The following is a 15,645-nucleotide window of genomic DNA, read 5'->3' on the forward strand; positions in this document are numbered from 1 at the left end:
ACAGAGCATGTGTAGTGCCTTTTACAGTCTTGAGTGCCTTAGAAGTCAGACCATTACCACCAATTGGCAACTCTGATGATGGGTGTTATCCAACTACTGGCTGGAATTAAATTACAGTGTGACTAATGAAAACATTTTAATTTCTTGAAGCAAAGTATACAATCACACCAGATAACTCTGGCTGGGAAAAGGGCAAGTTTGGAAGGGTCAGTTTTCGATCTTACTACATGAACAGCAAACTCATTGTCTATCAAAAGCCCCATACCAAGACAAAAAAGTCAACAGGAACAGTTTTGCTTCGTTTACAATTTATTAAGCTCTTCCAGTGTTTCAGAGTGATATGGAGATTTCAATGATGTAACATGAATGGGACAAAAGGTGGACTTCGAACGTATCAAACAACTGTCTTGATCGAATCAGACTATTGATGTAGTTTTTCAATCTATCTGTAACAAATGTAGGTCTTCCATCCAGGTGATCTTGTAATTCACAAGGTTGGGGATAGGGATGTTAATATCCTAAATTAAAGGAAAAATAGTTAATTTCCTTGTAACCCAAACTTCAATATCTGTATTCATTTGCACACATTTTAATCTAGTCTGCTAATGAAGATCTCCACGTGTTCCCAGTGAGTGACTCAAATCAAATGTGAAGGGAACCCTAGGGATTAATTCAGCCAGCTATAGTTCTCACATTTTATCATTCAAATTCTGAAGTTATTGAAACACATGTTTCTCCAAAATCTAGTTAAGCTAGATGAGTTCATGGCTCTAGTAATACCAGAAGACTGCAGTAAATGAGAATTGGGTAAAAGACCAGGGGAAAATGCCGGTATTGATCAAGAGCCAGAGTGTACTTGCCAGGGACACTTACAAGTAAGGTCACTATTAGGATTCTTCATTTCTCTTCATTAGGTTCAAATCTGTTAGAAATGGGACCACGAAGGATCTTTAGGCTGACATGTAGGTAAACCCAGAGAGGCCCATCTGTCCTTTTACTGCCATGATATTTTTGCGAGACTAGTGCTTATACATGGCTGTGCTGTGTCAAGTCACTTCAGTTGTGTCCCACTGCTAACACAATACTGATAATATTTGAATGCACTGCTGGACATGATCTTCTTTGCAAACTCAGTCCCATTCATCACATGTATAGGCTGAAGTAAACACTGACAGTGCTGAGGATCAAAATGAACATACCTTAAAGTTGGAGAGTAATAGGCCCGTGTTATGTTGGTTACACTATCTCATACTGGTTATTTGTAATGGCACGAGAGAGGCAGTAAGCTAGAAAGATTCCAATCAGCTGGAAATAAAATATAAGCAAAACTAAACATACACATACACATAAAGCTTAAATACCTGAAGATACAGGTCCTTTCACTTCCAATTCACTACTTATTTCCTTAAGTTTTTTCTATAATAAGCTTATACATGATGTCTTAACTACAACTGTGATCTGGAATTTCACAACCATCCCTGACATAAATCAATCTGGGAAAATCCTGAAGTTTGGGGAAACTTTTCTTATTCTTCCTCTCAGTTATCAGAGCAAAAAGGATATGGCTTAGAATTAGCATCTCATCAAGTAAAATCTCCATCTATGAGGCAGTACTGTGATAATGAAAATGCTGTCCAGCATGGCAGCAATTAGCCACATATGGTTTTCAAGCACTTCAAATGGAAGCCTAAGGAGCTAAAATTTTAATTTCATAGTTATAACTTTCGAAAGGTGGCTATTTTATTAGAGAGTACAGATTCAGAGAGACCTAAGAGGGCAGGTCTCACAGAACTCTGGCGTTGTGGAAAACAGCATGGTAAAACAGGATCCAAGACAACTGAAAACTGGAATGGAAAGGGCAAAACTACTGTTTCTACTGAGATGATCGACTGAGTTTTGTGAAAATGTGACTTCTCTAAAAAATGTCCTTGCTATACAGGGCCCAGAAGCAAAAACTCAAAGCCTTCAAAGTGGAAATCTTGTAGCCTACACCTACAAAAGTGATGAAACATTTCCTAACTACAAGGACTTACTTGGAAGCAAGCGACTCCAAAAGAAATTCCAGCAACAACTCCCATTTCTGACTCTATAATGGTCATCACCATTATAAAACAACCCTAATGGAAGAGAAATTAAAAAAAAAAAAAAAAACAGTAAGTACAGTCCAAGCAATAATACTTTGATCACACATCTCTGCAAAAGATGATCTTTGTTCTTTTATTCAAATTATTCTTTCATAACAAATCCTATCTCTTTTGAGGGACATAAGATTCATTTTTTGGATTATGCATTTAAGTGTCACTTAATCACAAGTCACAAATTTTCTGAGCTTCAGTTTTCTGCGCTATTGCAGATTATGTGTATTGTGAGTGAAAATTAAATTCTTTTTTTACTCCTTACTTCATTGTTTACTTTATCTGCATCTCTCTGAGGAGAACAATCTTCAAGTTTACAGCAGCTTTCAGGAAATCCTTTTTCCGAGTAATAATTAGTATCCTTCCAATCTCTATAGTTGGTGACACCACAACAATGCAACTGAAAAAAATCCAACAAAAGCATTTAGAGTTCATATTACAACTATGTAGTCAAACAATTACACCAGCATCTAAGATTATACTCAGTGATCTCTATCCTATGACATTGGCATTAAAATTCATGAGATAAACATTTTGGAACTGGTCTTTCACTGCTATACTGCAAGTGGACAACATATGATAGGCAGGGCCCTATCATCTTCTCTGAGGGAATAGGGAATGTGTTTCCTTCTTGAGAAACCACCAGCTATGACCACTTACCATGCTTTGGATCTTGTCTACTGCATCACTTCTATAATCTCCCGTAGCGTTATACTGCTTTAAAGCTTTCTCATAATTATTCTTAAGGCTGTTCTTAATCTACAGCAAAGAAACACAAGGCTGGTAAACAAAGATTCTAGAATGTTCTTTGGATCTCCAGGTCAAATAGGAAATTGCAGCAACATATAATTAATATCTATGGTCCAATTCTATCTTCTAAGTGATATGGTTTTGCTAAGGGGACTCCTAAGCAAAACATTCCAGGAAAAGATGATAACTATGAGAAGTTCAAAGTACAATGGGAACCTATATTTATTCAAGTGGCAGCTTTGTACTGCTGTATCGCCCACCCTCACTACCACTTTGTTAAACACTCTCCTGGATGAGGCCTCAGTACTCACTGAATGATTTCCTAACCCCAGATTTAACAAAGTGGAATTCCAATTTCTAATTTGTTTTTAAAGTTTTGACAAGTGGAGAAGGTATCAATTTTGTGTTACCAGTTTTGTGCTAGTGAAAGCACTAGTGAAAGCTGTCTTTTAACTCTATTACTTAAATTTATCCAGTTTTATCTCTTAGAGGATAAATTTTCACATATTCAGGTTCCCAAAGGCAAGCTTACCTCATGTCTGAAAACAAATCCTATGATAGCAGCGACCAGTTCAACCAAAAAAATGAGAGTCAGAAACATTGCATACTGTGGGATAAAAAGAAAGTCCAAGTCAGCATAAATAAGATACGTGACAGCTGCAAAGCGAGTCAATGTTCAGCACATTGTTACTGAAAAGGGCAGGGAAAACACAACAGAAGTGGGAATTGGCAGCTATACTGTTACTTGCTAAGTTTTCATAAGGAAGAGGAAAAATCAGAAAGGGGCCATGCCTAGTTCCAAGAAACAAAGCCTACAACATATTAGCCTTTTCAAAAACCAACAACCAATTTTAAGAAAACAAGGACTCACCAGTTTCAGCATCCATGCAGAAGCTCGGCAGGTAGCAAAACAGCCAAAGGTGCCCAAAAGAATAATGACAGTGCCAGTGCCAATGAGCACAAAGGGGACATTGGTGGCCTTCTCATTTAAAAGGGAAAAATAATTCTCTAGGCTCACCTTGCCCCAAATGCCAACGGCAAGAAGGATAACACCAGTGATCTATGTGGGAAATCAGAGAATAGAGAGTTATACACTGTATACAGTAACATCTTCAAACCACACACCACTAGATGTTTAAGAAACAATAGGTGTGAGAATTGACGTAGCACTCTGTGGCCACAGAACTGTGGCTGGGATATGGCAGACAAGGGGGGACTGTACAGAGGGTTAGGAAGGGGAGCTGCACACAAGAACAGGTCTTGATAAACCCACACGCTGGACAGCTGTAGCCAGGACAAAACCAGGGGGCAGCTAGGCTTCTTGACAAAATTCTTAAACTTGATGTTTTTTTTTTTTTTACCCTAGGGTTCAAAACTTCCTTAACCCATTTACTCCCGCTTTAGGAAGAAAACCTTCCCGCAGGTAGGGGGAGAGGGAGTGTTCGAAAGTGTTCCAGAAACAAATGTGCACAGCGTACAAAAGAATGGTTCACAAAGCAAGCCTAAGGATAGACTGGCGGGAGCGGAGCCATTATCATACTTACCTGCGAAATACTCCCCTCTTATGAAGCAGTGAAAAGAAAGAGACTATTATGCAAGCGAGCCCTCACCGGGCCCGGGCAAGCCTTGCTTCTCAGGGGACACTCTCTGCTTGCTTTGGGGGCGGGGGGGGGGGGCGGTCACTCCATTCCAGGCGCCCCGCATCTAATTCGAACGCTAGGCACTTCTGGTCCTGGTTCAGCCTCTCGGCTGCCCAAGACCCCGACCCGAGCGGGCGAGATGCCCGAACCCGAGGTGGAGTCCCAGCGCCGAGGTCCCAGCAGCGACCGCCGCCCCAACCCCACTCGCGCCTCCCTTCCCACTTCGGATCCGAGCTCCCTCGGCTCGGGGTCACACACCCCCTCCCCGACTCCAGCCTGGGATCCCCTCCAGTCCCCGGAGTCTCCGTCTCTCACCCAGAAGATGAATGTGTAGATCAACAGGACGCTCTTGAAACAAGTGATGACCGGTTTGGTCTGCAGCCTCCGAGAAGGGGACGCCATGACTCGCCAGAGACCCTGCCCGCTGCGCCAGGCGATCGGAACAGCTAGCGAGGCGCGGAGCCCCCGAGTCTTCCCGGAAACTGCCGAAAAGTTACGAGCGCCCGCAACTGAGAAAAGCCGGAAACACTGTACAGTTTTCTAGAGGGTAAAGTCTGGGAGGCTGTCCGGAAAGTGACGACAATTTCCGAGCGCCCTCTGCCGAAGGTTGCCGAAAACGCTACACAAAAGGTTCTAGTGTCGGAAATTTCTTAGATCTTCAGAGTGCAGGTTGCTTCATTTTTTCGCTTATGGAATATTTCCTGCCCCCCACCCCTCTCCATGCCCTTATAAGTGCATCATATTGTTTCTAACACCAGCAACGCCAGCAGCACTCTTGAGATACGGCCTCGCCGGCCCCTAATGCCCTAAAAGTGGGGGAGGGGGGTGGGGGGGAGGATGAAAAGAGGTTAAAAGTAACCTAAGAAAAAGTAACCTAAGAGTATCTTATTACGTAGCAAAATACTCTCAAGACATGGACCTATATTTCCAAAGAGAAGCAAAAGCAGTTCTCAGAGCGATCCATCCAGTCACATGTTTTTAGACAAAAACCTAAAGGAAAAGTGCAATTTACGTGAGTGGTGGAATTAGGATGATTTTTCTTTTTTTTGTCTCTTGTGTTTTTTCGATTTTTGAACACTGTTTTAGGAGGTGGGGAAGGGGCACAAGAATAATAAATAACCACTTATTGAAAGAATTCCAAAGGTAGATAGGAAAGTAATGAATTTTAGAATTTCTCTACAAGAATTTGCCAAAAATTCTTGCCTTTATCCCTCTCCCTCCTTATCATCTAAATTACTGGAGATTAAGGAAAAGTGCTTTAAAGTAATTACTCCTCAAATGTAAGTTCAGCTATTAGCTACAAACTTTCAAAAGGGAAGGCGCTACAGAGAATACCCGGTAAATGTGACTCTCTTTTAAATGTTAAGACTGAAAGGCACTGTATATTCCAGCCCTCTGTATTTTCAGATCAAGAACAGCTGATCATAAAGAGGCTGAAATCTTGGGTCACACAACTAACAGCAAAGGCAAAACTAGAGATAACTGTGCTTTTTCAATCCTCTCCTCTATTATATAAGCTGTATATGGTATTTGGTGCCTACTCATCCCAAAGAAATTCTACCAGTTGCTTAGATCTTCCTAGAACTTGAGACTATGTGTTCCTAAGGACTTAAACTGCTTCCAGGATGGGAATGAATCACCAGAAAGTTTCCTGTCCCTTATGTCCACAGGCAGACCTGAGTCAAACTCTAGGGTAAAGTGGAATTTTAAAACACACACACACACACACACACATGCACAACAGCCCTTTTCACAATCTCCTAAATACTAGAGACCTCAGGATAGATAGGGATTTTTTTTTTTCATCTGTTAAGGTCCGGTTTAACAAAAGTATAAGCTCTTTAAGGGAAGAAACTGTCAAATGTGTGTGTCAGGGGGAGGTGTTTCTAGGGGGATGGGATTAAAAGACAGTATTCCATTTCCTAACCAACCAATTACATCATCAGTGACACAAGCTTAACATCACAAATGGGTATTCATTGTATTGCCACGGCAATAAGCCCTGCATTGGTGAAGAAGAGGTGACTGCCTAAACTTTTTTGCTCTAAATCTTGCTTTAAACACATACCACAGAACCAGAAAACAGGAAAGTTCCATTAACTTGGTCACACAGAGCTTCCTTGTGCTTCAAATATTGACCTAGGACCAGCTCCTATAGCATCATGCCAGATGTCTGAGGTCCAAGAGAGCAACTGCTGGAGAATTATTGCACTGCCATGCCTTATACTAAAGCATGAAAAGCCTAGCACATACATACATGGAGAGAACAGGTAAATGATACATGTATACACTTCGTAAACACTAAGGTCATCAGGAAATAAGGCAGACATCAAATTTTAAAACACCATATATGCCACAGCCACAGGAAATGAAGTTGAGGGGGCTCTCAGTATACCCAAAGTGGTCTCCCTAAACTAAAGAGCACACATCTGAGGGGTTCTCATATTAAAACAAAAAAGTATCAAGGGAAATCTTGCTAAATTCTTGTCATCTTAAATGAAGTTTCCTCTAAAGCTTAGGTTTGTACCATGTCCTGAAAGGGATTTTCATTGTAAGCCTGAGAGCAAATAAATATTTCTGTGGCTGAAGAAAAAACAAAATAGCCAAGCAAAAGCTGCATCTTATTTCCAAGAATGTGTTGATTTTCCTCCCCTCCCTTCCTCTGCTACTCACAACACTGCTTTGTTTGAATAACAGTCAGTGCCAAATTAAACCAAAACCTGACATGGAATTTAATATTCCTATGGCCACAACACCTTGAACAGTGCCTCCCACCCTGCTAACCCCACTCCCACCATTGCCATGCCACCAAGCCTAGAAGTTCAGTTTAGTTCAAATTTAGGTCTGGGTCTGGGTCGAAACCCAGACAAAGAGGCATCTAATCCCATCTAGGCAATGTAAGAAGTAAGTCTCTAGGCTATAAAATAAATTTATTCCTTAAATTATTAATAAATGCTGTACTGAGCATTGACTATGTACCAACCACCATTGCTAAGCAACCAACAAGTGTTACCTCATCCTTACATCACAAAAGTCCTTATTGTGAGGCCGCGACTACCATTGCTCATGTTTTACAGATGAGGAGACAGGTTCAAAGAAGCTAAGTAACTTGCCTAGGACTAAACCCTGGCAACTTCCATTTCTCTCATCAGAAACAGAGCCCACTCTGTGATGAGATATGGCTGCAATTGTACATTTAACCATAAACAAGGGCTCTTTGGAACCCCTGAAGCACAAGAACCTCAATGGTTTCCCCAATTCTGCCTTGTACTTGTGGGTTTTGTTGAATTTTACTTTTGCCTTCACTCAATTAGCCCAACCACCTAGGAGGTAACCCTGCCCATCCCAGAGTGGTAAAGGGAGTTCAATAGCTTTTTTGGTTCAACCTCTTAATTTCTCCCTCTTTTCTGATCACAAAAAAACATTTGATGTTGAAAATGTAGGGGGAAAAAGGAAGATACTTTCCTTAAATATTGTTACTGCTTGTTTTACAGTCAACATTTAGTGTAGATTTGGTCCCTTCTCTATTAACTTCCTGTAACCTTTAAGATTAAAGTGTTTTTCTTTGACATTTAAATGATGCCTCTTCCAGCACATCAGCTTATTTCCTATAGCTTTTCCAAAGTGAATTTCCTGTTCCATAATAAGCCAGTACGATTATCTCCCCAATAAATAAGATCTGTTCCCTACTTCCCAATCTCTAAACTCAAAATACCTGCCCCACAACTTAAGGTTCAGCTCAAACCCAACCCAATGAGAACAACCTCCCCCAACTCTCCAGCCTGGCCAACACATATACTTCTTTCTTTAACATCAGTCCTTATACTCTGATCATTCACATTAACTCATACCCTTAATCAATTACTATAGTACCTGCTTTCAGTATCTGCTTCTTCTCTACTTACCTGTCTTACGTCTGGTTGTCTACATGTTCAGAAACTACTTGAAGAGCCAGTTTGGCTGGGCTCCTGCACCCGCTTTTATACTCTCCAGGACCCTAGGACACAATGCTCAATTGATGAGGTCATTTGGTGCTTGGCCAATCCCTGTTCAGCTCATTGGTCATAGCTGGCCTCTGAGGCTAACCACTTAGTAGTCACTCAAGGCTTGATTAATTAAATGAAATTAAAAACTAAATGTCTAAGCCATCCCAGTATCACACTGACATAAAACGGAAAAATTAAGTTGAGCTGTTAGATAACGTCTTGGGACATTACTTCGCTCAGTCATGTCTGACTCTTTGTGACCCCATGGACTGTATAGTCCATGGAATTCTCTAGGCCAAAATACTGGAGTGGGTAGCCTTTCCCTTTGCCAGGGGATCTTCCCAACCCGGGATCAAACCCAGGTTTCCTGCACTGTGGGTGGATTCTTTACCAGCTGAGCTACAAGGGAAGCCCGCTGCTTGTCTTATTTTCATTTTCTAATACCTTTTCTAGAATCCCTCCAATTACCTTCGGCTAAGTACCTATTGTAAAATTTAAAAACACCTTCTACTTATTAAAGTCTCATATTTTACATTATAGTCATCAGATAACCATCATTTAAACAGATAATTTAAACATCATAATTTTGACAGATAACTCATAGGTATAGTTTTACAAGCTACCTTCCTAAATAAGAATATCTTTTTATCCCTCTTGTCTCTTGTGCGTTCTCACTGTTCCTTCTCTGCAATTGTCTTTTTCATTCACCCTTTCCCATCTACTCCTTTCACATTCTCTATGAACCCTTTCTTCCTTTTCCAGTCCTTATCTTGCCTTTTCCAAAAAGACTCATAATATACAATTTGGGACACATGGAAATGAGAAATACTCCTAAATGGTATTAAAATTTACATTTACATTATCAATTTGTCCTAGTCCGCTTTCTAAGAATGATTTCAAATGTAGGCTTGTTGAGCTTTGCTGATATTTCAACTAGTCAGTTTCCATATCTAGTATTTCTTAAAACAATATCTTGTTGACTCTGAGGTGCTTCTTATTAAAAGTTTTGATACTGAACTTTAACAACCTTAAAAAATTCATATTTGTATGTATGAATGTTGCCAGTCTCTGTCTTTTCTTGTCTTCCCAACCAAGTCATAGGAAAATGTGTTTTATTTAACTTTATATCCCCACAGTGTCTAATATAGTGTTACCCCCACGTAGTAGTGCTGAAGAAATGTTGGTTTTTTAAATTAACCCTACCTGTTTGTTGTAAGGTCTTCATATTACCCATCCAAGTGCTTCATAGGAATGCTGCCCCTCTTGTCTCACTTATCCCCTTACCTTGATCTCCCTATGATTTCTATAATCTTCTCCTTCATTTTCTTCTTTAATCTCTCACTGCCACCCCTCTGCCCTGCTCCTTCCAGCCCTGAGTGGGACACAAGGCCTATGCAGCATCTTCATCTTAGCATGTTCTGGGCTCTGTGTTTGGTGCTGGGGGAATGAAGAAGACTAAGCCATGGTCCCACTCACAGTCTAGTAAGGGACAGAGATGAGTCTGAGTTGAAAAGACTAGTTAGAGTAGGGAACAGAGACTATCATAGATCAATCGTGGCAATAAATGTGATAAATCCTATAATTGAGACATGAGACATGTACAAAGTGATATGATAGAAAAGGAAGGTGAAGTAAACCAGCTCTGGCTGGGATGGGCTGAGAGAAGCTTCTCAACAGGCCAGGAAAGAAGGGAAAGGGTTACAGAGTGGAGTAAACATATCTGTCCCAAGCCACAACAGTGAGAAAGGAAGAGCAAGTTTAGTGTTTCCAGAATGAGGAGTCATGGAGTGAATGTTTAAACCAGGCTGAGGACATAGGGGGATTTGCTTGTGTGGGGTACAGTGTGTCCTGCTAAGAGCTGGGACTATATTCTTTGCCACAAGGGAGTCAGTGAAGGGATTTTTAGAAAGAAAACAACCCTGGTAGAATTTATCCCTCTGCTCACTCACTCGCTGTCAATCTCTCTCTTTTGCTCTTTCTCTCACGCTCTCTGTCACACACACATTTATTTAATAAATTCACTATTTTCTAACACATAAGTTTAATGTAAACGCCTATATCTGATTTCAACGGCCCATAATTTCAAGAGCCCTACAGTATTTATTCAACTTTATCTCCTACCGCTCCTCTGAACCCTCATACCAGTTAACCCATCCCCTGCTTTGACTTAACAATGAGCTCTTGTTTATGTCATTTCCCTTGCCTGAGAGCAGACCACGGCCTATGTTTTCCCACAGAGTCTTCACAGTGTATTCCATACCTTTTGGAAATTTATAGGGTCTTGTACAATTTTCTAATTGTGTCGTCCTTCTCTCCCCTAATAAACACAAACCCTGTGGGAGCTGCAGAGTAAGCTTCATAAGATCAAGGATCACACAATTTTTACTCATCACTGTCCCTTGGTTCTTAGCTTAGTTGAAGCCCAATGAAGATTGATCAGCTCAATACACAAAATTGTAATTAACATCTTTGTTAAATGTCTGTTTCCTCCAATCCATAAGGGCAAGGGTGTCTCTCAAGCACCTCGAACAGTGTGTGGTACATAATAGATGCTCAATAAATATTTGTTGAGTTAATTATGTATTAGGATGTCAGGAATTTTGTCCTCCATCTTTAACACAGTAAATGCTTGATAAATTTATTGAATGAATGAGGCCAAGACCATGCTTTTAGCTACTTTATAAAATGATCACACTGTAAACACTCCGTACATAGTCATGATCAGTGGATGAAAAATGAAACAGGCTTGCTACTGAACTTTGTATTATTTTAAGTACAATTCTTCCCTTCATAACTGAGAAGGGGTTACCAATTTGCTTACATACACAGGAAATAAATTCTTTCTACAGCATCTAAAACAATTTCTTCCAGGACCACTGCATTTCGAAGTTGGAAATGCAACTCTGAGGGGAGGGAAAGTACCAGGAGCAGATATGTCCCATGGTAGAACAGTCTCATTATCAGACACTAAAATGAAGAAAGCTTGCTTGATGAGGAGAAACATGGCCCTCCATCAGAGATCTGTGAGAAACAGCTTAGCAATGGCTTTAACCTTGCCATGCACAGAGAGATCATTTCAATTCACGTAAACAACCTCCCCCTAAAGCATCTGTGAGTATGCTTTCTCTCTGCTCTTATTACAGGAAATCAGTTTGATCCTGAAGGCTGGAAGCACATGGTATATTTTGTCAACAACACAATCTTATCAGAAACTGAAGTCCATTGGAATTAGGTCATCAGAGATAATTTCAAAGTGGGTCTGACCCTGTGCATATGGATGGCAGGGCAACTTGGGGATGGTGAGTACTAAGGAATTACAGGGGAAATCTCCAGGGAATTTCAAAATCGGCTCCACTCCTCCCCTCTCCTGAGAGTTTGTGGAATTCGTTTTCATTCAATCCTGATGTCATTAAAAAAAAAAAAAAATGTTCTTCACTGCGCCACATCTCTGGAGGCCCTTTAGCCAGCCTGTTAGTCATTACTATACTCATGGGCTTGAGGCCAGCGCCACTCACACTCTCCTCTGCTCAGCAGCAGACGGGCTGAGCTCCTCTTATCCTTGCATTCCTTCTCCTCCATTTCTCTAAAATCTTTCTCTGAGGGAGGAACAGCTATAGCTTTGGGGCTACTATAGCTTTAAGGAAACTTTTGGCAGATGCCAATGTCCTAACATCTGGGCAGTGTTAACAGAATCCTGGAGGCCCGGACAGACCAGGAGCCACTCATTCTAGGAATGTTAAAAAGTAGTTTTTCCGACTGATGAGAGGAGCAGAGAGGAAGGAGAAAGAGAAGAGAGAGTACAAAAAACCCGTACATCAGGTAAGATCTGCTGCTTCACCCCTCCACTCCATACCATACCACCCCATCTCTCAACCCGAGGGAGTAACGAGACCCAGGACTTAGGCAACATGGCTCGGGGATTGGGGGGTGCGGGAAGAAGTTCTTTTATGAAATTGGACCATATGCTGGTTTCCATTTGAGCTGTGACCTGGCTGCAGACACAGGTTCCCACTACTTTCCCTGCCCACAGCAGAGGGATGGCCGACCCCATGACTGAGTCAAGTTTTCAGTTTGAGATTGGCGAGAAAGGTGGGTAGGGAAGGGGTCACAGACTCAGAGCACTGGGTCTGCAAAGGAAAGCTCCTGCTCCCAAACCAAGGAACTGGATGGAGGCTGCATGTGGGAGAGGGGGTTGATGATTAGTGCATCTCTCTTTAATCTCCTCTCTCTCGTCTGTTCATTCCCTCTTTCTGCTTTCATCTCTTGTCTTCAGCTCTGGCAGATTATCTTTTCTTGCTGAGATTCCTTCCCACATGTTTCCACTTTCCTTGCCTCCCCTGCTTGCTCTCACTTGTTCTGTATTCTGCTTCCTTGCCACTCTCAAGACAGAATCTGAAGCTAGGTAGCAATGAATTGGAAAATGAATTTCTGCCATTCTTGGACTTCTTGTATCCCTTAGGGATGCTGGTCAGAATCTGCCATCTTTTTGTTCCTCCATTTCTGGAACTGACCCTCCCCTGAGCATGGTGTTTCATTGAAAGCCTGTGGGTGAATGGGTTCTTGCTGAGAAATCCGGCGGCCAGTTTACAGCAATGGGCAGCAAGTTTTAATACTGTCATTTATGAAGTATTTGCCTACTGGAAGCCACAAAACTCTCATCCCATTAGAGTCCCATTAGAGAGTCCCTCACTCATTAGAGTGAGGACAGGATGGGAAGTGAGAGGGCAGTGGGAGGTTGCTTACCCTCTCCTCACGTACCTTAGTATGTTCTTTTCACCCTTACTGACTTCCTGCTGGCTCAGCAGGATAAAACTAGAAAGTTAGGCTGGACTTGAAAGCCGGAAGCCACTACCAAACCGCTAAGCCTCAAAATCCAAAGCTAAGAACTGAGCCAGGGTATAGTCACTGCCTGAGAGACTAGAGAAAGAAGACATCCAGTCCTGTTCAAGATGGAATTGGTAATATAGTATCTAATATATATGGATTGCTTCCCTATGTTTCAGGCAATAATCCACTCTATAATGTAAATTCTATTTTTGTGCCCATTTTATAGATAAGGAAACTGAGGCTAAGAGAAGGTAAGGAATTTGTCCAAAGCTCCGTAACTAATAGGGACAGAAATGGATACATATCCAGATCTATGTAACTCCAGAGTTCAAGTTCTTAGTCTGTATATGCTAACACTTTCTCAGATTCGTGGTTAGGAAGCACTAGTTCAGTGAATGAAACCATCACCTGGGACATTTAGATTGCAGGTTTCTCTCTTGGTTCTATATGATTTAATGTTGGCCCTTTCCTGGTCTTGAGATCTCAATGTCCCTCTCTGTAATTTAGGCCATGGAACACTGGCATCAGATATCACCAGGATCAATTGAGAATTGGTTGTTTTCTGTCCTCTTCCTCCTGAGAGGAAAAGACCAGAATTCACAAATAGAGTCTTATTATCCTAAAAGTGGGAGATCCTTCCAAAGGGGACAATATAACAGGTATTTGTTAATTTAAAAATCTCTCTTCTTCCTCGTAGATCCTGCATTTCTGCTTCCTCTCACTTTTGGAAGTTCATTGATGCCTGATTTCTGAAAGTCATCCTCCTTTGCCTTGGTGCTTCTGGCCACATACCTCTATTCTTGTCTCCCTAACCTCCCTTCCCATCCCTCCCCACCACCTTTTCAAGGATGGCCATTCAACTAACTCGAAGAGGAGCTCTCTCTCTGCTGCTCTTCCTCACTCCAGCAGTGATGCCAACATGGTATGCAGGTATGTCATAGGAACTGTAGCCCATTATTTCCAGGAAGGGCAGGGCTTAGACCAAGTCTTAGAGAAGGGAAGGTTAGACTGAAATAGGAGGCACTTAGATACAGAGAAGAACTATCCTCAATAAAGAAGATGGTTAAACATTGAGGCAGGCTACGGAGGGAGGCTTTTGAGGCAAACTAATAGATTTTTGAAAACAGGCTGCACCAGCATAAAAGTGAGTTTGGTCAATATATTCTTGTAGTTTATTTGCACAACACAGGGAATATAGCAAATATTTTATAATCACTAAAAATGGAGTATAATCTTTAAAAATTGTGAACCACTATATTGTGCACTAGTAATTTATGTAATACTATATACATGAACTATACTATACATGCTGCAGTCCAGGGGGTCGCAAAGAGTTGGACACGACTGAGGGAACAACAACAGCCACATACTTGAACTATACTTCATAAATATAAATAAATATTAAAAATGTGGCTTGTTAACATGGCTTTTGAGGCCATTATCTTACCTGCTTTTCCATTTTCTCTCTCTTTCTCTCTCCCCTCCCAGACATTATTTATAGGATGAGATTTTTATAGCTCCTTTCTGATAAAGATTGCTAATGACAATTCAGACCACATTCTCTTGAACAGGAATCCCCAGTTTCTTCTGGCTTGTTTCTTACTTTGGAAAGGATGGGGATTTCTAGATCCCTGAATGTGTTTCATCCTTTGCCTCTGGGGAGATATAGGGCGCTCAAGAGAACTCATTCAGCGAGGAGGGAAAGGAAGGGGAGGAATGAAGGAAGGATAATGAGGTGCCAGACAGGAGTTTTTGATGGGGCCCAGCTGGCATTCCAAGTGCTAATAATATTCTGTGGTCAGCACTGTCTGCCTTCATGGGGGCTGGGAGGAGCAGGGGAAGGAGACAGGCCCAACTAATGGAGTTAGAAAAACATCCAGAGATGAGTAAATAACAAACTGCTTCCATCACAGCTGCAGTCATCGTAGCTAAAATTTTCCACATGCCCTTAGCTCCTGGTGGAAGCCTCTGGCAGAAGCTCTGTTTGGAACAGCTGCATCAAGTTTTCAAACAAATATGCGAACTTCTTCCCCTGTTTGGCTTAACTTGGCTTTGTAGGGGGTGAAGCATGAGGGCTGACACTGAGGCAAAGATGTTCAAATCAAGCCCTTGGCAGAGCACACACTGTTTGGGGTTAAAGGAGCCCAAGTCTCCAGAATATATGTGCAGCTATCGTCCCCAAACTCTCCCTAGCTTCAGTTCAAGTACATGAGACCAAAATCCAGCCAAAGACCATGAGTGTAGGCTAGATGAGTGAAGCCTGATTCTGAATCACTATAAGAAACCCCAGAGCACACTGAGGCCTTT

The 15,645-nt window shown here is 41.5% G+C and overlaps 2 protein-coding genes across 4 annotated transcripts in view; one reads left to right on the plus strand and one right to left on the minus strand.

The window, feature by feature from the left end:
• Positions 1-296: 296 nt before the first annotated feature.
• On the minus strand, positions 297-8,478 carry TSPAN6 (tetraspanin 6). Its single transcript, NM_001038109.1, is given in 9 exon segments — positions 297-518; positions 1,200-1,305; positions 2,034-2,117; positions 2,401-2,535; positions 2,796-2,894; positions 3,418-3,492; positions 3,757-3,945; positions 4,841-5,034; positions 8,431-8,478. Coding segments are annotated over 7 exon segments (738 nt in total). The 5' UTR covers positions 4,928-5,034; positions 8,431-8,478; the 3' UTR covers positions 297-518; positions 1,200-1,236.
• A 3,517-nt stretch (positions 8,479-11,995) lies between these two features.
• The window catches only part of SRPX2 (sushi repeat containing protein X-linked 2), a 29,795-nt gene continuing 26,145 nt past the window's right edge, over positions 11,996-15,645 (plus strand). The window contains exons 1-2 of one of the 3 annotated variants that reach the window (XM_010821633.4): positions 11,996-12,330; positions 14,036-14,268. In XM_010821633.4, coding sequence (XP_010819935.1) covers positions 14,187-14,268 — 82 coding nt within the window. In that variant the 5' untranslated portion in view covers positions 11,996-12,330; positions 14,036-14,186. 3 annotated transcript variants of the gene reach the window in all.

This window comes from Bos taurus, chromosome X (genome assembly GCF_002263795.3).
Source record: "Bos taurus isolate L1 Dominette 01449 registration number 42190680 breed Hereford chromosome X, ARS-UCD2.0, whole genome shotgun sequence".
Lineage (NCBI taxonomy): Eukaryota > Metazoa > Chordata > Mammalia > Artiodactyla > Bovidae > Bos > Bos taurus.